Below are 24,301 nucleotides of genomic sequence, written 5' to 3'. Positions count from 1 at the left end.
CCAAGAAGTGAGTGAGTTTAGAATTTGTGGAACCCCTGTTGTAACTCTCTCCAGCCATCTTAAAGATTCCAGCCTTGTATGAATGAATCGGGACTCTTTGGGAAAGCAACTCTCTGCTAGCAAAGAAAAAATTCTCTTGCTTGAACCCCCAGAAGTCTTCCAATGAGCATTTCTCAGATTCTAGTGTAGATGGTGTGTTCAGAAGCCCGCAGCAAAGAGATACAGTCCTTCCTTTTATTCAGGCCTTGCTGAGGCTTCTCTGTAAGATGTTAATATTGTTCTTTTGTTCTCTTCTGCATTGATCCTCAGAGCTGGTCCCCGGACCGGTAGCGTCACTGTCACTTGGACATATGTTACAAATGCAAATTGTTAGGCTCCTCCCCAACTGTACCTGAAGCAGACTCTATGAAGGAAGACTTGGCAATCTGTTTTTAAATCCTCTGGGTTCTTCTGATGCATCCCCAGAGGCAGCTAGTTAATTTCTTCATTTGGTCAGGTTACAATTGTTTTCAAACATGCTGCAAATCAGATATCAGAATTAATACTCCAACATTAAGCGGCACTCAGGATGTACTTAAGACCCACTGAATAAAAATGGTTAGAGGAATGCCTGTAATCAAGATTAGGAATTTGAAGTTTGGTTTCCTAAAGAGAAAAGAAAAAAAGATGACAACACAAACTCTTCTCAGTGATTCTGATGCATGGCCAATAATCTAGTAGACAGCAGCATAGCTTATTATGAATCACTTTTTGACTAAAATTCTATAGATAGAAATTTATATTTTTATAAGCATAGAAGCAACCCAGAAGGGAAATGGTTTTCTGATTATGTGACATATGATAGCAAAAATTGGGATGAGCTCTAGAGTAAAGTTCTCCTACGAGGATTGAAAGAGCATTTTTATGACCTGTGTTGGGGAACACTTGTGCCATATATATTATATATATATATATTATATATAATACATATATTATATAATATATATAACATATATAATATATATATTATATATAATACATATATTATATTTATAATATATGTATTATATATATATAATATATATATATACAGGATGAAATTATTTCATTAGATAAGTTATGTTTTTTTTTACCCTGACATTTGTTCTCATAATAGTTTATTAATTTACTCCTTCAGATAAAGCTAGCTCCTCTGACATGAGCCTAATGGCTATATCTACATAAGCAGTATGGGCAGCCCCTTATTTAGATCCGATGTAGTCGCAAGTCATACGCTAATTTGTTGAAAGTAATTACCATAAGATAATGCCTCTAGCTGACTGTGGATAATACTCCACAAAGGTGGTGAGTCTTTGGACTCAGTTATGAGGAGGTTAGTCTCTCGGTAAATATAATAAAAGCACTCTTGCTCAACTGATTTGGCCCAAATTCTCATTTTTTTTTAAACTGAAGTACTGGTGTCAATTCCATTGTCTGTTTTGAGTTAACAATTAAATTATCCCAAGTCCTCAAAACAGCTTTCTGTTATATAGCCTAGTAGTGTTTCACTTCTGTTTTATACCTTTAGCTCATGAGATTTGAGAAGTGCCTTATTAAGATGCTGACTCTGTGGCTTCGGTGAAGTCAGTGCCAGGTTTGGGTCTGGGTGTTCGTGAGAGACAAGTTGACAAGAAATGTTACATTTTCCCTCTCTTTAAGGGGGAGAGTTGAAAAGCATTATCACAATATTTTCAAAGGAGATCCTGTGCTAATACGATTCAAAATTCTAATCTGGGAATATTTCCTAAGAGGATTCCAGATACTTTATTTGCTCAGAAGCCAATACTTTAGTCATCATAATTTTTCCCAGAAAAAATAATATAAACAATGTATGCACCCCATGAATGACAGATGGAAGAAAAATAATGCTACTTGTCTTCTCTAAAACTTATGACCCAAGGCAAAATTCATCCATCCTCTGCATCAGAAAAAAAAAAACAAGCAGGTTTTCTTTTTTTCCTTCCCTTTCTATTGTTTTCTGTGGTGCCTTTATTTCTTCCTGTGAGACTTTCTTGCCCTATATTTAGTTGAGATGATTTCAAAAATACAGACCCTGAAGCCTTCACAGAGATCGGTTGCAGGTATCCTGAAAAGAGAGAAAATTACCTACTTGTATTTCTTGTTCTCTGCAGATGTACAAACCCAGTAGATCATCACTTGCCTGCCCTCTGTCCTCCCTGAGTTGGAGATAATTGCCTTGTGATTATTAGACACTATTATAGTTATTATTTTCATTTCAAAAAGACTTGAAGGCATACAGTTGAGGGCCACAGAGGAAAGGTACTTTCAAAACAGATGCATACCTCCTGCTGGTAGGCCAAGTCAATAGCTTAGAAATGTAAGTCCCTGTACTCTCCAAAGTGTTATTTATTGAGGCATAAGAACAGATTGAGTAATGGAAGCTATGTTCACAAATATCAGAAAAATAGGACTTGAGTACTTTTAAAATTTCTGGCATTTTAAATGCCAAAATTTGTAAATTTGTAAATGTCATTGTAAATATGGCAGTTACAGATACGGCTCTTTCATATTCTGAAATTAGATAGCTAATCTCTAATTTCTGAAAATCTGTGTACATATTTATGTGCACAGAACTGTAGGGGTAAAGTGGCAGAGAATCATGCGCTAAGAAGCTGTTGATAGATTGCTGAAAATGCAGTCTGTTTACAGAGTTCTTTTCTTCCTTAACCTTGCTTTGAATGCTAACATTCAAAGGTTAAGAGGAATGGTCCAGGGAGAGGGGGAACGGGAAAAATCAATCACTACTTTCTTGAGATAAAATAGGGAAGTTATATGGGCCTTTTTCAGCTGCTTGAGTGTTTTAGGTAACGGTGGAGAACATTCCCTCAGACTACCACAAAGGTTACCCAAACATTACTTCTGTTTTGTAGTGCTGCTGTTTAATCCCAGTCTTGTATATGCTAGGTGAGTACTCTGCCACTAAGCTACTTCTCCATCCTCAAATAGTCCTTTTATTTTTTAAAGGACAGAGTTCATGAGTGGGGATATATATAGCTCATTGGTAGAGCACTTGTCTAGTATGCTAGGATCTTATTTTGATCTCAGCACTATAAAAAAGTTAAAACCTTAATGAGATTCATTGTTTTCCTATCCTAACTTTAAATAGGACATGGGGCAGTATCTACAACAGGGCAATATCTAAGCCTTTTAATGCTCAAAGTGAATACTCTTTTTAATAAGTTTTTTATTGTGAAAATACTATATAGAGGGGTTACAGTTACATGAGTAAAGTAATGAGTACTTTTCTTATCAAGCATTGTTGCCTCCTCCTCTGTTTTTCCCAACCATCCCTTCTCTCCCACCTCTACAACTACACTCCCCCCACACCCCTCCACCTTCCCCCCTGCCCACCCCCCCTCCCTTCTCCCCCACCTAAATTGTAAAGTTTGTTTTCAACCTAGTGTCTTCTACATTTCATTGTTACAATGGGTCAACCCGTATCCCTATTTAAACATTTTGTTTTTTTCCTTCCCCTCCCCAAATTATACTGGCAAAAAAATACAGCGAAAACAGGTTATACCATGGGGGAGGAACATACAAAGCAAAAAAAAAAAAAAATCACATGGTTTTTAACCAGCTATACTCATTGCTCAGAGTTTACATGAGGGTCTCAGGTCTGGTCTCTCCTCTCCACTGGGGAAGAGTATGCAGAGAGATAAGCTGAGAATCATGTGTTAGGGCATGTATTGTAATTTCCACACCAAGAATTATAAAGGGTAAACATTCAAAGGTACCTGTCATCCACTATCAAATAATTAATGCTTATAACTGATTTTAGAAAGAGTTGAGTTCATGGTAACTTAGCAACATGAAAATCAGTGGAGTTTAAATCTGCAACATAGCTAAACAGGAGTCTAATGTGGACAATACGTTTCCAATTAAATTGTTAACTATTATTGAGTACTGTCATGTAGGGCAGAGACCCAACACAGAGAGACTGAAGTATAGATATAGCTCTGATAATACAATTCAAATGATTCTTTTTTAAAGACTACTATAATAATTTCATGTCAGGATTATTGGATCTTCAAAAACTAGACAATATGATTGAAAGCCAGAAGATTTATTTTTTTTCCAGTGGTATAACCTGGACACCTAAACTGGCTACTAATAGGTGGCATATACTGAACACAAAGGTAGACACCCTGAGCAAAAGGATGAATCACATCCCAGGTGAGAAGAAGTAGGTAAAACAAGTTTGCATTACACTACTGAGAATACACAATTGAAAACTGATTAGTTCTGAAATTTTCATTTAACATTTTCAGAGTACAGTGGACTACAGATAACCAAGAAAACCAAAATCTAAATGAGTTAAAGGAAATGGAATATTAGTCTTATTTGACCCTCAAGCTAAGCTTTAAGCCTTAAAAAAAACATAATGTAATCATAATCAGGAATGTATAATGGCAACCAGGCTTATGACATCAAATTTGTGGATTTCCTTTTTTATGTAATTCTTTACCCTTTTTGTAAATAGATCCTCAAAAATGAGAGGTCCTCTGACTAATATATAGTAATCTGTACTCTTCATCTCTTAAACAGAATAGAGACAACTTGTACTCTGTATGTTATAATTATTTATATTGAGTCATCTTCTGTTCATAAGTTAATTTCACATTCTTGAGCTCATCTTATTCTGAACATACATTAGATAAGACTAAAATCATTGATTTTTTTTTTTTGGCCAGTCCTGGGGCTTGAACTGAAGGCCTAGGCTCTGTCCCTGAGCCTGTCTGTGCTCAAGGCTAGCATTCTATCACTTGAGCAATAGTGCCACTTCCAGCCTTTTCTGAGTAGATTATTGCTGATGAGTCTCTCCAACTTTCCTGCCTGGGCTGGCTTCAAACTGCAGTCCTCAGATCTCAGCCTCATGAGTAGCTAGGATTACAGGTGTGAGCCACCAGTGCCCAGCTTGATTTCATATTTTTTAAGAAAATATGTAAGTCAAGGAAATTATTTATTTGAGATTAGCAATCAGTTACCACAAAGCCAGCGCCAGAGTCCATGGCTTTTGTATTTCATATAAATGGATGATTTGTCATTTCCAGAGTTGAGTTACAGAATTTGAGTATTTGTACATAGAATCTAAAGTATTTTAAAAAAACATAATAAAACTACAGTCTTAAATTTTTCCATTTTCTGGGTAGTTTACAATTGTACACTGCAAAACAAGGATTAAGAATATCAGGCTATATATTTATGAGTTTTTTTCTTCATGTTGAATATGTAATGAGAGTATCGTTATCATCATCATCATCATCTTTGGAAAATGATCATTCCATGACATTGATGAGAAAATACATATACATACACAAGCATGCATACATTATTTTTACTACTGATATTAAAAAGGTTTGTAATACATGAATAAGGTTAATAATCTGCACATCTTTAATAAAGCCAAGACTTTTTTTATTGATTTCTACTTTGAATATAATAGAGTTGTTAGCAACTATTATTATTTTTATATATGGATATTATACAAATTAAATGTTCACATTTTTCATGGATAATTTCTTAATTGCGCTTATAATATCTGCTTCTGATGGAAAATCACCTTAATTTAAATGAAAATGGGTAAGAAACTGGAATCAATAAATTTGTCTTCCTTTCTGGATCCCCTGTGAATACTCATCTGTATTCTAGGTAGCTGCCTCTCAGAACTCTGTGTGCTTTGTCTAGCATAAATACATACTTTTCCAAAGTGTATGCTAATGGCCTTTGTCATTTAGAAATTATAGGTTGTTAACTATCATGAATAAGATTTACATTTTTAGTTGCTTTTTTATTACACTGGTGATATGTTTTCAACCTTTCAAAATGGTCAATTCTGATCTATTCATGAGTTTAATACAACAGCAAATCTACCTATGTTAACATAATAGTCTTTCCTCTGGAAGACCTATATGGTTTAAGTTTCACTCTCTCACGTGATTACTTCTTTACTACCCTGTTTACATGTGTTGAGCCAACGGCTTTCCGTAATATTGAAAAGCCTATACTATTACTACTTCGACTTCCAGTGTAACTTCTTTTGAGGAAAAACAGGTTCTCACTAATATTGGCCGTATATGTCTTTTCTCTTGAAACAGCTCAATGGTTATTCGAGACTTAACCTTGCGCAGTGCTGCTAGCTTTGGCTCCTTCCACCTGATCCGTCTGCTCTATGATGAATACATGTTCTACTTAGTAGAACATCGTGTTGCTCAAGCAACAGGAGAGACACCCATAGCCGTCATGGGTGAGGTAAGAGAAAGTGAAAGAGCTATGACCTACTGGGTTTTAAAAAAGAACCTGATTTATACTTCATTAAAAGTGATTGATTGGGCTGGGAGGCTGGCTCAGTGGTAGAGTGCTTGCCTCACATGCATGAGGCCCTGGGTTCGATTCCTCAGCACCACATAAGCAGAAAAAGCCAGAAGTGGCTCTGTGGCTCAAGTGGTAGGGCACTAGCCTTGAGCTGAAGAGCTGAGGGACAGTGCCCAGGCCCAGAGTTCATCCCCCACGACCGACCAAAAAAAAAAAAAAGTGATTGATTGAAGCAATGATTTCTAACCAAGTGAGCCTAACCCAAGAGAGGCTTTGAAACCATTGGGGGGGGGGGGGGGGGGGTCCTTCAATCCCTATTTATGTTTTTGGAATCCAGAATTATAGATTGTATCATGTAAAATGTATGGAATGCTTCGTTCAGTGTCTGAACATCTATGTACAAGCAGAGCTTGAGAACCACTGGATTTAAAGCAAGAATTTAAAGAACCTGAGTAGTGGGGAATAAGAAAGATCAATTCTTCTAATAAGCCTAATATCTATAACAAAATTTAAAGATGCATATTGAACACTATTCCCCAGACATCAAAAATAAAATAAATGGTTAATTTTTAGGATGATGATGATTGTGATGATGATGATAACAGTGACAAATGACATTTTTTAGACATTGTCTAAAACTTTAGACATTACTGTATCTAAAATTGTCTGGACTTTTCTACAATGTCTAAATAATAATCAAAACACTTTATCCTCAACAAGTACCAAAACATAAAGCTCTGAAACTAAAACAAATGAGACTGGATTAAGGCAATGAGGAATATATGCAAATGCTAGAATGGCTTAGCATTGGGTCATTTTCTTATATTTGGTTGGGTGTACTTTATAGTTTACCAAACTAAACCAGGTCTGACCTACATCACAATTTACCCCCAAAGTAGTGACAATGACATGTTCATTTTTAAGCTATGTAAAGGTGCTTATTGAATTTTTTTAAGTGAAGACAAATATTATTGGATATTTGTATCAGTTTAAGAAACACAATAAAAGTATAAAATGTCATAACACTTTAATGACTGACTAAATACGCTGGTGAAAATAAATGCATGTCAAACGTATTTAGGATTCTAGTTGAAATATTCTATTTCTTAAAATCTCTTGCTGTTAAATGATATACATCTTTATACAATGCTCTCAAATGGTTGTTTAAACGATGCCAGATGGCTATATGTGAGATTAACCAAGAATCCCTGTAGCTTTAGGCGGAATTTCATGCGAGTAAAACAATCTGGATTTTCCTTAGGTTGGACTTCCCGTTATTACTTCTTTCTCTGGTTGTATAAATGTCTTCTCAGAAAAATGCCTTGGTGTGACATGTAAGATTTCTCAACTCTGGATTCAAGAATACTAAATTGACTTGCCTTGTACATTTTACATATTTGCCATCCACATTGGGTCTTCAGGGTCTGCTTTACTAGGATGAACAGGATGATGACAACAGTGATGGTTAATACTAGCACATGGCTAATCTTGATGCTTAGTTTTTGCTTTCCTTGTATTGCTGGGCAACAAAGGCAGGGACCATGAGCTATCGCGCAGCAGGAAGGCCTATCTGCCTCCCGCACTCCTACTGACAATACCAAGAAATCCCATGAACTATATGGCCAATACTGTCAGTTACTCACTGGCATTGTTTTTTCAACTCCGTGAAAATATATAAATGTCAAATTGTCAAATGAGGCAAAGTTAGCTTAATAAAATTTAACATAAAAAACTGACATAAAATACCTTCTGTAAGATCTAAGCATACTATATCTTTGATTTGTAATTTGCTCATTGTATTCTTACCCAGCTGGTAAGAAAAGTTTCTGAGCTCTCTTTGCTCTTCCATTATTCAGTACCAGTCCTTGTGAATAGTTTGGATTAGCTAATTTCCTAGAATTGATCTTATATCTCTTAGCTATCATAAACCTGTTGCCCTTGATTGTATTTTATTTAAAATTTCTTGATTTGGGAAAAATAAAGATACTCAAGAAAAGAAGCTATTTTCTCATGTTTCTCTCACATGTTAGATCCTAATTTTACTCTTTTCTTAATACCCATTGGTGTTCCAAAGTCCAGGTCCAGAGTGCCTGGGTTCACAGTGGGAGTAGCATCAGGCCAAAGGCAATTAAAATCCACACTACTCGCCATTACCCTCACTCTCAACAAGTGGTTTTGTTGTTGTTGTTTTTTAATTATCAGTAATAACAACCTCAAGAAAAGCGTTGTGACAGCTCATAATACCTTAAGTTAAACTTAATCTTTCTACTCAGCTTCTTAGCAGACATTCTAGATGCCTGAGCATCATCTTTGTATGTTTTTAACCAATTACTTTTATCTTATTTTTACATCCTTAATAGTGTAGTCAGTATCACCTCATGTAAAAGCAAATCTTATTGTGTTATACTTTACTTAAAACTGCTCAGAGGCTTCCTTTTCTGTTTAAGGAAGAAAATATCTTCCTCTGGTAGACGAGGGCTACCTCTCTGTTCAAACTGTTCCTCCTCATGCCCCTTCTGTGGCAAACCCAGAAGCCTTTCCTCCCTTCCTGTTCACCAAGATTATCCCATCGTTGGATTCTTGCATGAATTGTTCTTTCTATCCAGAACCTTCCCATCATCTCCCCTTGCCTATCATAATTCCTGCTTTATGTCTTAAATCTCACTTGTTCAGCAAGTCTCAGGCTACATTAAGTAGTCCTTGTCTCCCTGATTTGTATTTCTACTTTGCGTCCTAGAATTTATACAGTACTATTACATGGTTCTCAATGTGATTTCTATAACTGACAAATACTTGGAAATAATAGAGAACTTTGAGTTGAAAGAAGGGGATTTTCCTTCTAGTTCTGTTGTTTATTTATAATGACAAGGGAACCTATCATGTTCCTCTGTGTTGATTCCTAGAGTTCTCCAGTTAATTTACTTATGTATTTAACAAATATTTTTATGTAGGTAAGATGGGCCAAACGCTGTAATGATTTTAATATGGTAATAAACAAAACAAACCTTTGACCCTGCTTTCAAGAAGCTTATATTTTAATGGCATAACTACAAACACTAAAATAAAAAAAATTAAGGGATATAGAGATATGAAAAACAAGGTGCAGGGAAAAGATATTTGAGGTGAGAAATATAAGGCAAAAGGAATTGACTCTAAAAAGACAGAGTCTAGAAGAAAGGTGTGGAGACTACCAAAGGCCGAAAGAAATGTTCACAAAAGTAATAACCTGAGAAAGGAGAAAGCATTTGCAATTCAGTTTTCACTAGAGATAATATCACCATAAGTTTTCTTGTGAAATGTTAAACTGCCACTATATTAATACTTCCTGGAAAGTTATTTAAGGCATTTGTAGTTTTGAAGGGGCAGATATTTTCCCCCTAAATGATAGAGGACAGAATTTATTTACTGTTAGAATTTATGTAATTTTTCAAATTTTATTTAAATATTTTAAATGTGCCTATAGGCATTCTGGCAATGGTGAAAATTTAAGAGTAAGAATAAAATAAACAAGTTGCATCTGTTTGCACACCTGTTAAGAATTTTTAAATCATAGTCATTCTGTCCACGAAAAATAGAGCAGAAAAATTTCTTTTTATTTGAATTTTATGGCTGTTTTGGATCTGTTTGGAAGTCTATGAGATGTATGCTTTATTTTCTAATGTTTAGGTCATTAATATATTCACTGAACCTAGAAAATTTTGGTTGATTCATAAAATATTTTTCGTGACAAGCATTTCTATATTTAATATTTTGTATATTTAACACAATTATACATTGTAAGTATTAAATTGTATACTCATAAATATCAGAATAACATAAGTATAAATTTTTATTATAGTTATACTCATTTAATATTATATATAAACCATTTCTATGGTCAACTTTTCAAATAGAAGCCAGAAGATACTCTGTTTTAAGTTGTGAATAGCAATATAAAACAATATTTCAGTAGTATTTTTAGGGAAATATTTTCAAATGTGTACAATTTGCCATCTAAAGGCAAATGTCTCTCTGTACAGTATGTTCACAAATAAAATAAAATTAAATTAAAAAAGGCAAATGTCTTAAGCTCATCAGAGTTGATGTATACAAAATAAAGGGAAAAAATCTTTAAAATAAAACCTGGAGCAATATTAACTCAACAGGCAAGCTTTTCAACAAAAGTTTACTGGAAGCACGTGATTGATTCATACAAATAAACACGGATACTTAAAGTAAAATCAATCCAGAATAAAGCATTGACTGAGTTTAATTACAGTACAACTACAGAAAATTCTAAAAATGTATCTCTAGAACAATAGGCTTATTTTGAGGAATATTTTTAAAAGAATAGATTGTATTTTAAATTGGTAATTTGCAAAAACAAAAAACCACCTAGAAATCTTAGCATAGCAGTGGTACCTGCCTGTAATCCCAGCATTCGGGAGGCTGAAGCAGGAGACTCTGGAGGAGTAAAGCAGCCAGGCTTACATGGTAATACCCTATCTCAAAACCAAGTAACAGAACACTACCTTAGAACAGTAGGAGCTCAGAAAAGTGTAGAGACTAGTTGTCAAATGTTAGTTGTTAGTTTTACTGGGGACTGAATTTAGGACCTTTTTGAATCATGCCTCCAGGCCTAAAATTTATATTGTTACTTATAGTGAAACTTATTAGTATTTATTAATGTTCTCCTTACTAAGGTCAGACCTTGTTACAATCATCATGCTGTGTTTTACATTCTCAATGAAGATTGGCCACAGCCTTGCTAAAGATAAATGAGTATGCCCTTTTAACCAGTGAGGAAATGTAGTTGAAAGCAGCCCCAAATCAAAACTAGCAAATGACAAAACTAAATTTACTAGGTAGGCCTGTTTCACTCCAGAACCAAAAAGACCATCCAAATTGAAATTTCTTCTTCTTTTTTTTTAAGTTATTTGTATCCAGTTTCAGGACACAGGTTGTGCATTTTATCAACTTACATTTATCTGAAATATAAAATTCTTCTAAACACATACACATCATACACAGACACACGTTTGCACACTCATTCTCACACAATGATAAAGAAATCCGATTTTTGACATTATTCTAGTCCAAAGCTTTCTTCCCCTGCCTTTGAGGGTGTTTATAGCTCTTCATAGTCTAATCCCCTGCCCCCTGCCCTCTTCCACTTTTGTTAGTAGATATTTAGCATATCCAAATGAAATATTAGTTTGAGCAAATTGCAAAAGTCAAATCTGCCAGAAAACAAATTCTACCCTTTTCAGCTCTTTCATAACAACCCACAAAGCAAAAAAAAAAAATAGAATTTGCAGCTTGACTTCAGCTGTAAATCTATTCCTTTACATTAGCAAAATTTCTGACAATTTGAAAATAAATAATAGAAGTAACTTTGGAGGATTAGGCCCCTTTTGTATACCATCATCTTCCAGGTTCCTAAGAATTGGCTGTATCGACTGTTGTATTTTTCCTCCTTTTTGTTGATTGTCATTCTGGTCATTTTTCTCCTTGGACTTGAGAAAAAAGCCATTGACTCAGCAGCCCAGGATTTTCCCTCTGGAATACCTGCTCCTTGATTCTTCTCTTCCGTTCTCTTCTCTTCTCTTGTCTTGTCTTCTCTTCTCTTCTTTTATTGTAAAGATGCTGTACATATGGGTTACAGTTACATGAGTAAGGTAATGAACACATTCTTGTGGGGCATTATTACCCCCTCCTTTGTTTTTCTCCTACTATCCCTTCCCTCCCTAACTCCCTCGTCGCCCCCCACCCTGCTCCTTAGATTCTTATATTTGGTTTTCTTCCCTGCTGACTGAGCTACAGTTGCTCCCAGATTCTTTAGGGAATGGAGAGGATTTTGCTGGTACTTGTTGTTTAAACACAATCCTATATAATAAATAAGAAAACATAGCTATCAAGGAAGAACTAAAGAAAGACGACAGGACAGACAGTACTAATTTGTCAGACATCTCATTGGATTTTATGATTGATATACTAGGTTTCTTTATACAGAAAAAATGAAGTTTCCACCTCCTTCCTAGAAGATTTGGGTTAAGTGCTTGCAGCTAGATAGCTGGAAGTCAGAAAAGGAACAAATGTAGTTGAAGACTTCTTAAAACGTTTTAACAACTAAATGACCATTTTAGGCTTCAGGAGAAAAAGCTCAGCAAAGCCCACCATGATGATATGCATTTAGAAACGAGTTACTTTTGTCTGGTAGCTGCTCTGACAGCCTCCAACTTGCAAAGAGCAAGTTCAGTGTCAAGGTTCCCTGGTGGAGATTAAGCGTGATAGCTCCACCTACTGGCCTCTTTGGCATAACCCATTATTCTGTACATAGGCCCAATGGCTCTAGCTGTGAGTTTTTTACTCTTGGCCACAAGTAGACTGGGTGGTTGCTTGTCCTTCTCATTAAAAGAGAGCTCTTGTTTAAAATAGACAAGGAATTGTTACCTCCTTTATGCTATCATTTTTCTATAATACATTGTTATATAATGTCATAAAAATGAGAGATTCTCTACAAAAATATGAGCCTGGTGTAATCTTAGTGTGAGTACTTAAATCCTTACCCCGTGCATCATCCTATTAGATGTTGCAGGTGACCTCAAAGAGAGACAGTCAAATTAGAAGCAAAATTCTTTCCTATCCACCCATAGTTTTATTTGCATAAAGATATGCTGCCAGTCCCAACCCTAACATTTATAGGGCCCAGAGTCCCACATGTATAAATATTTTTAAAGTCGTAAATCAAACAGTAAATAAAATCTGTTCTATCCACCTGCCTTGACAGATCTATCTTGATAACTAGAAAAGCTTGGTCTAAATTTACAATTCTTCATCTCCTCCAATTTTCATCCCAGGAAATAGTATCATAGACATAGCCAGCCTTTGACCCCTGCATGCTTCTTTTTAGGTATCATTCCTCCATCTTGCAGTATGGATAATTTTTTTACTCATTTATGAACACATTAGCTTTGTGTTCAAGGATTTTCTACCCTTTGGAAACAGCTGCCCACCTATTGGCAGTTCCTTCTTTCTTCTGAAGTGCCTCGGAGAAGAGACTTGTACAGGTGTAAGAAAGAAAAGATGGGTTTGGGGTGAGGAATACTGAGATCTCAGATAACAGGCGAGTGGTTGGATGGTAGGAGGGAAGCGCGGGCTCCGAGGCTTGGCTGGGAGGAAGCAGCCTAGGCAAAGACAAAGCAGCCAGAGACCCTCTTGCCTTTGCCTCGGGGAGATGTTGAAAATGCTTTTGAAGCTGTGTTTCAAACTGCTTTTCTGTTTCAAAGCAGCCGAGCCCTGTATTCTTCCTTGGTCACTTCAATTTCTGCAAGTTCTCCTACGACTGCTTCTTAAAATGTTTGAAACATTATAAAGGTGTGTGATGTGTTCTGGGTCTCCAGGCAAGTACAGAGAGTCTGAGTGCTTAAAGCTGTGGTGTTAATATACTTCTCTGGCAACACATATTGCTACAACACCTGGCCAGCTTCACAAAGCAGGACCGACAGCAGTGACAGCATATAGACCATATAGTGTCACAAATCTTGGTGGTCTTAGCAATCTATTTAACAATGCATGAAACATACACATGTAGAAAAAAGTCACAGAAGGACTCAACATTGTACCAAATAAGACATTAGTATTCATTTACAAATAGGACAAAATTGGCACTTACTTTAAAGTCAGCAACTAGTTTTACTCAGTTGCGAAACCTTACAACAGCGTTAAATGTGGATTGCTCTGATGAATTTGGTTCTCAACTGGGCGGATAAAGACAAAAATTTCTGTCCATCATCAAAAATCTGTTTGTCACTCCCTAACCTTAATCTTAGTTATTATAGGCAAAAGTCATAGACCATAGCTGAACTAGATATGATTTGTAAATTTCAGGGCATTCTGAAATTTGAGTGGAGTATAGAAAAGCTATTGATTAAGATGGGGAGTAATGTAAATATTAGAATTGAGATAGCCAGTTCCAAATCTGTTTGAGATTTCCATGGGGAAAGATTTAAATGGCCTCATTCCCTCCTTATTCACTTGTTAGAAGAGCAGAGAGAGAAAAGCAGTTGATTCAGTAGTGCTCAACTGAGCTCCTCCTCTGTTTCCAATTGTGTGATATCCCTTGGATTAGGAAACACAATTCATGCATGTCCCCTTCACGCTCAGGCCATCTCTTATAGTATTTGCATGTCTCGAAAATTCCTTGATTAGTACCAAAAAACCACACAACTCCCCCGACATTGAGTTTATAGTGCCAAAACCTCATGTGAACGTGTGGAGTACAGTCACACCCACAGAGTTTTTTCCGTAGCCCACTTGGCTAGAGGCATTTCAGGGTGAAAACATCATCCTATGGCTATCAACTGAATTCTAAGGTTTATCAACAGTATTCAAAAATTGAATTTTGAAGACAGTATGATTTGGTAAAAGCAAATATGAGCCCATTGAATCCTCATGTTAACTCTGTCTGATTGGTAGATTGCTTTTGGTCACCTGATTGGTGCTGTTAGAGTTGTGCTTTAGTTCAGGTCAGGCTGTTACACATCCTGAATAGTTCTTACTGTGGTGTACTCTACACGTGGATGTTGATTTCACATTCCCTATTAAATATGCTTGTAATCTGTGAAAGTTAGATATATTTTCTTACCTGAGTTCTTAGTTTTCTCATCAGAAAAACATAAATACTATTTCTTCACAGAGTTTGTGTTAGGTAAGTAGGTAGGTATGCTGGATAGGCAGCCAGATACATAGTAAGTAAATCTTAGCTCCATATCCTTCCCTTTTCATAAGTATATAACATCATATGCATTATCAAGGAGTGTATTTCATTACTTTCTACTTGATTTTTTTTAATCGATTCTGCGCTGACAACCCATGTAATAAAGTATACAATTAGACCATCACATTTTGGACCATATTAAAGATAAACTTAGGAGTTAAAATAAATAGAACAGATAACAAAGCGCAAGCAGGCTCTATTGTATTGTAACAGAATAAAATAGCCTGCAGACAATTTTTGAATGTTGAATCAAATGATTCATGGAATTACAAAGAACCAACAGCATTCTTTGGTATGTAGCCAAAGTGGTAATCAGAAGCAAACTAATTCAATGTTTTGAAAAATACAACCAACCAAATAGAATAGGGAAATAAGTCAATTAGAAAAGAAAATGACAGCATTAGGAAAGAAGCATAAACATAATTAGGTCTAACTAGGCAGTCATAGCTGGGCTTGAATGAAAGTTTAACTAATAGGAATGGATGAAAGTTACAAAATAGGGCAACAGATTTTATGTAGACCTAATGCAAGTGAAGTTAAAAAAATAAAGTCTGTCCCAAACAGTATACCAAACAGAAGATAAAAAAAAATATTAGAACATTTTAGGGATCCATTTCTTTTTAGTATCTAAGAAGACATGTAAAGATCTTCATTGCTGCAGCAAATGACTGATCGTTGGAAACTGGCCAATCGTAAATACATACATATGTTTATGTATACACATATACATATTTTCTCTCTTCATATGTGGATATAAAATTACTCCTATTGCCAGTACTGATTGCAGTACAAGCCCTATTATCACTTTCTGAATCTGTGTCAGCTGTACCTACAGGCTCTGAAGTCCCCAAAGGAGTAGTCCTTTCTAGTAGAAGCTTTCAACTGTTTGTCCATCAGTTCCTGGTGATCGTGGTCACCAGCAAGCATGCTTAGGATCATGTGGTGATCATGTGGTTAATCCTGCTATGTGTGTGCCCTGTAGTTTTTCACTTGATAGACACCAGCACCTGGGCATCTGGCTCTAGACCCTGCCCGTGTACCCACAGAGAATCATCAGGTGGTGTTAACACAAGAGGACTTCCTAAGAGATAGCTGGTAAGACAGGCTGATCCTTGTGAAACGAAGACCAGGATGTCTCAAAGCTAGTAAAGAAAGTACAAATGGCCTGCCACAAATACATCACAACATAGTGATGGTTATGGTGATCAGTACCAAGATAGGTTAGGTTGCAAGTGAAAGTAAGGTAACTCATTGGTTGGTCTCAAATAAGTTGTCCTGGATTATCTGAATGGATTCTCAGAGCTCCTTACAGGTGAATGAGAACTGGGCACTCATGGCTCAAACCTATAATAAAGCTTCAGGCTGGTTCTCACATGTCTGGTTTACAGTTCTTAGGAAATGCTGATGATCATTTACAGTAAGAACAATAATCATAACAATAGCAATCACTTGTTCAGTGCTTCCTGTGTGCCCGGCTACTGCGACGTGCTGCAACTTGTTTCTTTAGAAAGAACCAAGTGGAAACTATTGGAGTACTTGTTTCAGATTTGTTTAAACCACTAGCAAGCTGTGCTGTAAAAAATTATGTGAAGCATAAATGAGATTACAGTCACACAAAATCTTTCATTGTAGGGTGATGTAAACTCTTCCAAATAGGGAAGGTGCCTCTCAGGGCGAGGTGTTTGTCAATCTCTGAACTCTTTCCTTCTTCACTTTTTGTTCCCAGCCTGCTTCTTTGTCCCCTACAGAGCCCCACCTGCTTACTGTCTGAATTCCTCTTCATTGATTTAGGATGACAGCTGGTGCTGAGTCTCATGCACAGTGCTTTCTTCTTGGCTTTGCCCTAGTGGGCCATGGTACTTCCTGCTGAGAAAGCAGCACCTTCCATGGTGCCTGTGCTCAGAGACAGGTATCTGGCCTCAACACATACTCCTCAGAATCCCAGCTGTGTTTGTGGACACTTAATCAGTGGGCATGCTTTGTCTATGATACATTACAGATTTTAACTTACAGCCTCCCTATTTGTATAGCCAACCAAATTGCAATTCCTACATACATTGAATTCCAGATAGGTAGGTAGGTAGGTAGGTAGGTAGGTAGATAGATAGATAGATAGATAGATAGATAGATAGATAGATAGATAGATAGATAGATAGATAGATAGATAGATAGATAGATGATAGACAGACAGACAGATAGATAGATTTATATATATATATATATATACACACACACACACACACACACACATTTGTATTCCTTTTTGTATGGATCTTTCACCTCTCTCTCTCTTTCTCCCTCTCTCTGTCTCTCTGTCTGTCCCTCTCTCTCTCTCTCTCTCCCTTGCTCTCACTTTCTCTCCTTACCTCACTATCTCTGTGTCTCTCATTCTTAAACTGAGGGTAAGAATACTTGGTCTCAAGCATAATACCACCATGTTTACTCTATGATGTTGGACAGGTCAACTCATTTTCAATAGCTCTAAGATGAAATCTTAACTCTCTACCTTGCAAATTCTGAAGTTTCTTTGGTTAGGCTGAAATGAAGAAGTACCTAATCTTTAATGTTTATCTCAGGTTCTATATTAGAGTCTGAAATACAGGGGTGAAGAGGCAAATGAGGTCCTTCCCTCCCAAGGCCACTGACATTATGGTTAGAAAAACAGATGTTAATTAAGTCCTGTAGGTTAGTGCAGGTTGTGATGCATGTCTTGAAGGAGATGCATGTATGGATTGAAAGCAACCAGAAAGGAGGTACTTTACACAGAACTATGTGGAAAATCTTCTTCAAGGAAGTGACATGTGAGGTCATAATATTTAAAAGAAAGCCTACTACAGATGTGCTTTGTACATAGTAGTATGCCCCATCAATGACTAGTAGTCCTCCAATTTCTGATGCTATCACTTTACAACGATCTCTGTACTTTGCCGTGAGCTCCTCTCTTTTTTGTTGTTGCTGTTGTTCATTGACATCATTTATCACTTTCTCCTCTTCTGTTTCTGACTTGTGCCAGACAAGTGTAGGTATTTGTCACCTGTCTGCTCTCTGTGGAGCTGTCTTCTGTGTGCTCCACACAGCTGCCCCTCCCCCAGCTCAGGTCCTTTCTTGCTGATGCTTTGACCTCCTGCTCAAAGCAATTGATTTCCATTTCCAAGGCTTTGCCTCCATGCTTGTAAATCTTCATAGGCTGCTGCATTTTTCTGCTAGCCTACCCATGCTTCAGAACAGAAACAATTTTGATAGGCACGCTGTAAGCCCTCCATAAATGTCAATCACCTATCAAATAAATGGAATCTCTGAATCTTACTTAGCTTTAGGACTAAAGTAAGATAGACAGACAGACAGATAGATAGATCTTATCCCTGTGTTAAGTGTGTATTAAAAACCTTTACATATATATTAACATCTTACCTCTTATTCATAATTTATTTTAAAACTACACTATTTATTTGCTGTATGTTCAGGACTTTGTCATTAATCTCAGAGACACCTACAAGCATTGACAATGTCTCTGAGATTCTTCCTACATTGTCCAGCACAGAACACCAAACCTTTTATTATGTTCATTTATTTTGCTGAAGATAGTGATAATCACTGAGATTCCAGTTTTTATCTTTAGCATTATAAGTAATCAACAATATTCATTCACATTAGGAAGTAGGAACCTTTAAGGAAGATCTTTGTATTAAAGAAAATGTCATGTTTGCAGAGTAAAGGAGAAACTGAAAGCGATGTTTCATATGAACAAAGTTTTCACATATGTCTACCTACTTAGTCACCAGTGGCAGTAATAATTTAGTCACAGATAATTTGTAGCATTTCCTCAGCAACAAATGAAAAAAACAGGATGAATAACCTTAGTCCCAAAATACAAAATGCTCCGTATCACCATTGTACCACAAGTGAAAAATGTTACTCCTGACCTCAAACACACCAATAACATTGTATCAAGTACCCTTTAGGTATATGTGTAAGGTATAAATGAAACGTAAATAGATTTTGTGTTTAGGAGCAAGATAGCTTCTTGTGTAAAGGCAAGTATTCAAACATATGAAAAAAGCTGAAATTTGAAACATTTTGGTCCTGTGCATCTTAGATTAGGGATACTTAACTTGTATTCACTTCCTAGAAAAAAAATAGATATGTGCTTAGAATCTTCAATGACAACTTGTTTCAAGAAGTGGATCTTAAATTTGTTAAATATATACATATATGTAATATTTCCTGTGTTGATTAGAAATAACATATAAATGATTCTTTATCATTCTAGAATCTAGAATTCTAGAATCTTTTTAATTAGATAGAATAATACATTGGGATGTTGTTGTTTCGATTATGTTCAGTAATTCAAGAACTAGTGCCCTGAATTTCATTGAGAAATTAGAGGGTTCTCACCTGTGTGATCAGGTACAACTTCAGGACAGCAGTGAGGTTACTTACTATTTTATATTTGTTGCCTGGTGACATGTAACTGAAAAGTAATAGAACAGACTTTCAAACATACTGCCCCTGTTTCTGTCAAAGTAGTCACCTAGGAAGGCTGAACACTGGTCCCAATGAGGCTGTTGTGGCTTAGCAATGGTGTGAGAATACTTTTTAAACTCTCTCTGAAACACTAAGAAGTCATAGAAAGAAAAGTAATATATCTTTATCCATAATTGTGACAAAGATGAATTTGATTTTTGGTAAGTCATTCCAGAACCAAAGGCACTGAATAAAATGTGCCATCCTCTGGCAATAGCAATATGAACTTTCTTTAATGTATCTAAAAAAAAAAAAAGACTCATTATTGGATTTGATAGTTGAAGAGTAATTCCAGAACTCTGGACCTTGGAATGAAAGTATAAGCTCCCAAGGTGACTACTATGAAGAACAATACTTGTTTAGGTGGGAAAAAAAACGAACCAATGTGTATATGTTTGCAAAATAAGATCAGTTTTATTACTTTATAGACATACCTTGTAGATGAAAAAAATACTCCTATCATGGAACTCTTTATAAGCAAACTTCCGAATGTAAGTAGAATTTCTGTCTCATCCTTTCTAAGCCTGTTGAGAAATCTGAATTTCTAATAATGATTTACTACTTAAAAAAATATTGTTTGCCGTTTTTAAAAAGTGAAGGCTCTGCAGTTTCACTTCACCTTTTTTGGAATAGCTTTGCACCTCTGCTCTTCAGTTTTTAATTTAATATATTTATGTTTGTTCACCCTGAAAGGCTCAAAATGTAATTTCTTGCCTTTATATTTTCATCAAACTATTGATCCACACTAGAAAATAACATCAGAGCTGCCAATTATTAATTGCTACATATTGTCACGAGCTCTTTTGTTTGATTAGCAGTGATCAAATACCTATTCTGTTTTTTTTTTTAGTGAAATCCTATTATCTTGGCAAACTAGAACATCAGTTAAGAGACAATTCTCAGCTTTGAAAATTTATACAAAATAATATGTCAACATTAGGCTTTACTAGTATGTTTTGCATTCTTACTGAAATTTAAAACAACAACAACAACAGTTCAACCAAACTGCTAAGGCCATGTTTCTATAATGCAGATTCTACCCGATTCATGGTCACTGCTGGTGGAGAGCTAAGATGTCCTGCTTGATTTTGTACTTTTCCAAATTCATACACCACATCCATCTTTATCCAGGTCATCCAGGCCCCTATTTCTTCATTGCTGAGTTGTAGGAATAAAAATAATTAAAAAGCAGAGAGCATGGAAGGCAGAGAAAATTGTTATCCTTTTGCAAAGAGTTGAAGGCAGCTAAATTGTGACACAATTTAAACTTCAAATTTGACACGTTTGATTGGAAAATTATGTGACCCGTGTAGTCACGGATCTAAATGGTCACTAGTTTATACTTTTAAAAAGTCATAGCGTGCTGTTTTTCTTTTCTTTTTTTTTTTTTAGCCACAGATTGGTAGAATATGATTTTATCTTGCCTGATAGTAACTATTGTACAAATATTATTGTTTTGCAGTTTGGTGATTTAAATGCTGTATCTCCTGGAAATCTGGATAAAGGTAAGAACTGAAAGTAATATTCGTTTTTTAGACTTACTACTCTGGAAATAACATAGAAATTGAATGAATGTGAAAGTCTCTATCTTTTGGAATCCTTTACCATTTCATCATTACACTCTATCCCCATGTTTTCTTTGGGCTGTCCACTAAATGCAGAAAATTGAATTCAAATGCAGTTCCAAACTTTAAGAAAAGAACTTTGCAACACATTCTTTTAAAAATTTCAAGACATTATTTCTGACTATGGCTAGAATTCTAGAAGAAAATCATAAAATGGGGATACTGTTTTGCTGGGCACTGGTTGCTTACATCTACAGTTCTAGCTACTCAGGAGTCTGAGATGTGGATGGTAGAACTTCAAAGCCAGCTCATGCAGAAAAGCACAAGATTCCATCTCCCGCTGATCAGCACACTGTTGATCTGAGTAAAATACCATGAAAGGAAAACCGACAAGCTTTGTCCCCTGAGAAATGGCCAAGTGGCATCGTAATAGAATACTGAAGTGTTGATGGCTATTTCCCAATTGGTCTCCTGCTAGTAGTCTTGGTCTATTATGTGTTTGTGCAGATGAAGGCAGTGAAGTAGAAAGCGAGATGGATGAAGAGCTGGACGACTCCTCGGAGCCACAAGCCAAAAGGGAGAAGACAGAGCTGAGCCAGGCCTTCCCAGTGGGCTGCATGCAGCCTGTCCTGGAGAGCAGTGTGCAACCAGGCCTTCTGAACCCAATCCACAGTGAGCATATTGTCACAAGTACACAGACTATCCGACAGTGCAGCACTACAGGAAATACCTACACTGCAGTCTAAAGAATATTAAAGCATATTTTTACAGCTTACAGTAACCCTGTTGATATTGGGCTTAAGTTGAAAATTTCATAAGCCTGAAGGTCGACTGTTGTCAAATTCTATCTGTGCTGAACATTACCTTTTTGGAGTTGTGAAATGGAATGGGTGTATGTATTTTGCCAGGTCTTTTTTTTTAACATAAACAAATTATTTGCCTCTTAATGATGAGTTTTTTTCCCCCTTAGTTTCAGGTGTCAAGAAGGATTTTTACAACATTTAATGTAATGTTTTTTGTTTTCTTATAATTAAAAAGTAAGTTACTTTTTGTAGTTTAAAATATTTTATTGTTGATTGTTAGTCTTGGTGTATGATTTCATGTGTAAGTTTTTTAATTAGATGCACTTCTGTGAAATATCAAAAGAAATGAATCTCTTTGATTGACACTGGAGGCATGCCCATTTGGCAGCAGATGCATCAATTTTGCTTTTGAAAGGTGCTTTCCACTGGACAGAACCATGAGACACTATTTTGATAACATTTTGGATTAGGGAGAGAGAATACAGAGCATTTTTAATATAGTGCTAGAGGGTTGGAAAGGTCATCTATTTTTCTCGGTAGAAAAATTGAGCTGTGCATTTATCAGTTCAGAGTAAATGACAGAATTGCAAGAGAATATGCTAATATGTACATAATTTGTGTACATAATTATTAAACCATATTAACAATGCAAGCTTCCGTTAGATATTGAATTTAACCATTATTTGCATACCAATTCCTCTGTTTGAAGACTACTGATTCTGTATTTGGGACCACTGCACACAGATGCATTCTGCTGTTAAGTGGGGCTGTTAGAGTTAGATACTGAAGCTGATAAAAATGACTTGACTTTTTTTTTTTAAGTGTACATGCTACTTATTCTGAGCTGGACATACAGGAAACCATTCCATTTGAATGACTTTCTTTTATTCCAGGTCTTCTTTTTTCTAATAGTAGTTCAATATGCTGCTATTATAAAAGAAAAATTATAGAATGCAAGGAATGTAGCAACCTGCATATCGTTATTTCCTTCGAAACGATTTCCTGGTTTCTAAAGTATGTGGATTTAAATTTTAAACTGAACCTGAAGGCAGTGTAACTGGCACACCTCACTGTTACGTACCCCAATTCTATAGGATTTGGACAGGTGGCTGGATGGACCATTGCCATTGAAGAATGTACATCAGGGATCATTGTACCTCGGCTATTACATGGTGCCTTAAAACAGAACTGAAGCTAAGGTTTAGTAAGGTTTATTTTATTCATGTGAATAACTCTTCAATCCATTTGACAAAGTGTGCCTGTCATTTTCAGATTCCTGAAGTAAGGACAGGTTACATGTTCTTCAAAGGAAGTGTAGGGAAAGTGAAGCAAAACAAAAAGATAGAAATCACTTCCCTTCTTTGAGTGACCATGAACCTATTTTTTATTCTTAGAGCTAAATATTACTTCATTACGAATCAAATTGCTTAAGGGTGTGGAATAGCAGACTAATTTTTAATGCCAGCTTATTACATAGAAATCATGTTTTAGACCAGTCTTATCTAGTTACCATTCTAGAAAGTCAACAAAATAAGCAGGTACTTATTGAAGTGCATCTTTTCAGTCTAAATGTTTGTCTTTCTATCTGGGTGTCTTTGTGTTCATGCATACACATGCGGGTACCCATGAGGCAGGAGTCTGTGACAAAGTCAGAAAGGGGACATCCTGGCGAACACACACCCATCCCCACGTGAATTTTCATGAGGAGCCAAGGTTCTTTTAAGCACTCAAGTTATTAACAACAAAAAAGGCACATCTTTTCATTTAAATAGTTGTAAAACACCAATCCGCAAAAGTCAATAAATAACTACTATAAAGCCAAAAAATAGATAAATAAAAAAGGAAAGCACAAAATTCTTTACAGATTACTAATGAGGCTTATGTTAAACTGAAGATGTTTATCTCTCCAGTGGTATTGGGGCGGGGAAGGCTGGGAAGAAGAGTAGGCCAATCTGTAAAGTTGAAGATACCAAATGGCTTATCAGGTAACAGCCCATATTCACAGCATACTGGCCATGTTGTTACCTCATTGCCTCTAACGCCTAAATATGAACAGCATTTCGTAAACAAAATTTAAATGTCTTAAATATAATTTTTAAATCAGTTCACTTCAAGATTTGCATCGTACAATACTTGTACATATCTGGTAGTCTTCACTAGCACCGCCTTCATCTAAATACCAGTTAAATGATCATCCCCCTTTTCCTCCAAAAAGATCAAGGAATTTGCATCTCACATATACCCGTACACACACACACACACATACCACACACACACACACACACACACACACAGAGCAA

General features: G+C 36.0%; 1 protein-coding gene across 1 annotated transcript in view; it reads left to right on the top strand.

Annotated features, from left to right (window-relative positions):
- Positions 1-22,622, top strand: part of Rfx3 (regulatory factor X, 3 (influences HLA class II expression)) — a 141,692-nt gene extending 119,070 nt beyond the window's left edge. The window contains exons 14-17 of the mRNA XM_013018429.1: positions 6,135-6,288; positions 20,062-20,124; positions 21,096-21,138; positions 21,706-22,622. Coding sequence (XP_012873883.1) covers positions 6,135-6,288; positions 20,062-20,124; positions 21,096-21,138; positions 21,706-21,944 — 499 coding nt within the window. The 3' untranslated portion in view covers positions 21,945-22,622. The remainder of the gene's footprint in view (positions 1-6,134; positions 6,289-20,061; positions 20,125-21,095; positions 21,139-21,705) is intronic.
- The last annotated feature ends 1,679 nt before the right edge of the window (positions 22,623-24,301 follow it).

Source organism: Dipodomys ordii, unplaced genomic scaffold (assembly GCF_000151885.1).
Source record: "Dipodomys ordii isolate 6190 unplaced genomic scaffold, Dord_2.0 Scaffold40, whole genome shotgun sequence".
NCBI classification, from domain to species: domain Eukaryota; kingdom Metazoa; phylum Chordata; class Mammalia; order Rodentia; family Heteromyidae; genus Dipodomys; species Dipodomys ordii.
Note: the sequence above shows the minus strand (reverse complement) of the source record. Positions and strands in the feature narration are given on the sequence as shown.